At 33.7% G+C, this 2,950-nt stretch overlaps 1 protein-coding gene across 1 annotated transcript; it reads right to left on the bottom strand.

Annotated features, from left to right (window-relative positions):
* Window positions 1-6: 6 nt before the first annotated feature.
* LOC9298835 (3-epi-6-deoxocathasterone 23-monooxygenase) lies at window positions 7-2,945 on the bottom strand (the record flags this gene model as incomplete). Its single annotated transcript, XM_021016859.1, has 7 exons — window positions 7-250; window positions 463-584; window positions 676-861; window positions 956-1,045; window positions 1,376-1,789; window positions 2,337-2,661; window positions 2,743-2,945. Coding segments are annotated over 7 exons (1,425 nt in total), but the record flags the coding sequence as incomplete, so codon positions are not given.
* Between the last annotated feature and the right edge of the window lie 5 nt (window positions 2,946-2,950).

Raw genomic sequence — 2,950 nt, 5'->3', positions numbered from 1 at the left:
CTTTTTTGTCTCCCAACTCCATCATGTTGTCTTTTTTTTCCTATCTGTTCTGTCTCACTATCTTTTTCACTTCCCACTCTCAAAACACTCGTGTGACTTCTTTAACCTTTTTTTGAGTTTGATAATGCAAAATTGATTCTCCATTTTTCACTTAAGAAAAATGATTTATATTCTTTTGATCCAAATGGGTAATTTGTTCTTCATATGCACCGTTGGAAAATTTATGATTGTATCTTCTTCTGCTATCCATCTGCATATCATAATCACCAACATATTTTCAAATAAGTCACTACATCGTTTTAAGAGTTGAGTCCAACTTGTCAAAAAGAGACTAGACTTATTTGGTCCTAACGTACCATTTTGTCTAAAGTATAGAGCACTTACCACACCCTTTTTCCTTCAAATCTTTTAAAAAGTACAACAAATATCAATAATTTTGTATCAATGTAATTGATTAGTTACCTGAAGCGAGTGACAAGGTGGTGAAGAAAGATTGAAGCTTCAAGACGAGCCAAATCGAGACCAGGGCACAATCTCTGACCACCTCCAAAAGGACTGAAACTACTCGTGTTCATGTCCCTTTCCTATTGTATAAATGTATATCTAGTTAAATATATGATTCATATTAAGTACTATAAGATTATATGTTAAATATATTTTGGTAATTTTACGTACTTGCCATCTCCAGGGATTAAATTTGTAGGGAGAGTCGTAGTAAAGTTTATCAAGATGGACTGATCTGAGATAGGCCAAGAAGCACCATCCTTTTGGTATCACATATCCTTTTATTTCAACATCTTTCATCGCCTTTCTCATCACTCCAATTATAACATTTCCCATTCTCAGTGTCTCTGTAATGACCTGATTATAATTAAAAAGGTAATTAATCACCGTTTAACAAGAGAACTATTCATATAATGAACTAATTCCATGGAAAAGAAGAATATATAAATACCTTTTGTGTAAAAGGTAACGACAAATAGTCATTCCAATATAGTGGCTCTCCTGTCAATTCCTTCAAACTTTTCAGCTTCATGTTTTCTTCCTGATAGAAAAGAATTTTATAAAGTAAAATTAGCTTATAGATTTTAGTGGCAATCATATAGCCACGGCCCACGAGTTAATATCAGCTTATCACTAATTTATTTGAATGACTGATTTTGATTTTTCTATTGTGAAAGAGAGAAAAGCCTATCATTATATCATAAACTTCTTCTTCTTCTATGTCTATAAGATTTTATATAAATTTCATACTAACTACCGAAATTTATAGTCATCTATAATAATGGCATGAAAGCATATAATAAAAATAAATATTTAGCTACCAGTTGACCACTAAACTATTATCACTTGATTATGGTTTAAGGTTAATTACCGTTAGGAGATTGAGGGCAGCGGGAGAATCAGAGAGGAATTTGACGGCGAGGGTGATGAGGACGGGGACAGAATCGTGGCCAGGGATCATCATGTCAATCATATTGTTAGCAATCAAATTGTGAGTTAAATATTCACTTGAGTCCTTAAGCAACACATCCACAACATCCTTAGCAATCACAGTACCATCTTCTTCTTTGTTCTTTGCACTCCTAATTTTGCCTTCTATGATTCTTTCAACTTGCTTCACCATATTCTTCTTAGCTTGGAGAGATCTATGAAGTTGGGTTCCAGGGAAGTTAATTGGTAATGACATGAGTCCTGATATGAAATTTTCAAACTCTTTCTTTAACTCTTCTAACTCTTCTCCTTTCTCTACACTTATCAATGCCTTGGCAAGTACTTTGAATGCAACCTACCAATTAAAAAAAAACAAATTATTACATTTAAAAAAAAAAAAACTAAAAGGGTAATAATTAGTTGTTAAACAAATTAGAAAGAGAAACTTGTAATCATTTTATCAAATGTAATAATTGTAACCATGTTCTTTACAATAAATTAATATTTCCATGGTAACATGATTATGATTGTCCTTTTAATTTCTTAATCAATGCATTAAGTCATTAACTCATACTCCCTCCGTTTTCGAATAGTTGTCGTTTTAACTATGTGCACATAAATTAAGAAACTATTAATGTTGTTAGTTTTTCAATATAAAAATATCATTAATTATCTACCTAAACATAATTTAACCAATAGTAAATCAAGTTGCATAATAAAAATAAATATAAAAAATTAAAAAAGTAATAAATTTTGCATCGAAAACTGAAAACGACAACTAATTAAAAACAAAAAAATTTCCCTAACGACAACTATTCGAAAACGGAGGGAGTATATATAATTAAGTGGAGTATTTAGAACTTTTGTATGAAAATATTAAATTAAGGGATAAGTGTCCTGACAGTCTTGGAGACGTCTTGGAGGAGAACTGGTTGGTCCTCGGACCATAGATCCATGGATTCAGACAAAAACCTGTGCATGTCTCTAACGATTTGAGCTTTGAGAAGTGGTGACTTTAAGAAAGAACCGACTAGTCCATGGAACCTTCTATGTAAACTCCCGTTGATCAGAAGTATCGACGATTTTCCCATTAGCTCCCTCACCGTTTTCGGGTAAAACGGCACGAAAGCCGTCGAGTCGCTCTGTAAAACGGCTCTGTTCACTTCAGCATCCGTCGATACGATCGTCGCCGTTCCAAATATATGCGACTTAAAGACTCTCCCATACCTTCACATACATAAACACGTATATATATATATAATTTTCAGATTAAAGAACACGTATAGAGAGAGGGATAAGAGTTGTTACATGACTCGTCGCTTGTCCATGAAACTCTCAGGATGGTCTGAGTAAGCAGAAGAGACGAACTCGATGGTTTCACCGATGACAGGCCATCCCAAGCTTCCTTGTGGAAAACTTGGTCCGGGAATGTGAGAAATAACCTGATACTCTTTAAGTATTATCGTAGCTGGGGATGATCTGAGAACGTTGATCTTGTAGAAGATGACGATGATGA

This window comes from Arabidopsis lyrata (genome assembly GCF_000004255.2).
Source record: "Arabidopsis lyrata subsp. lyrata unplaced genomic scaffold ARALYscaffold_180, whole genome shotgun sequence".
Classification (NCBI taxonomy): domain Eukaryota; kingdom Viridiplantae; phylum Streptophyta; class Magnoliopsida; order Brassicales; family Brassicaceae; genus Arabidopsis; species Arabidopsis lyrata.
This window is presented reverse-complemented; position numbering and strand designations above follow the sequence as displayed.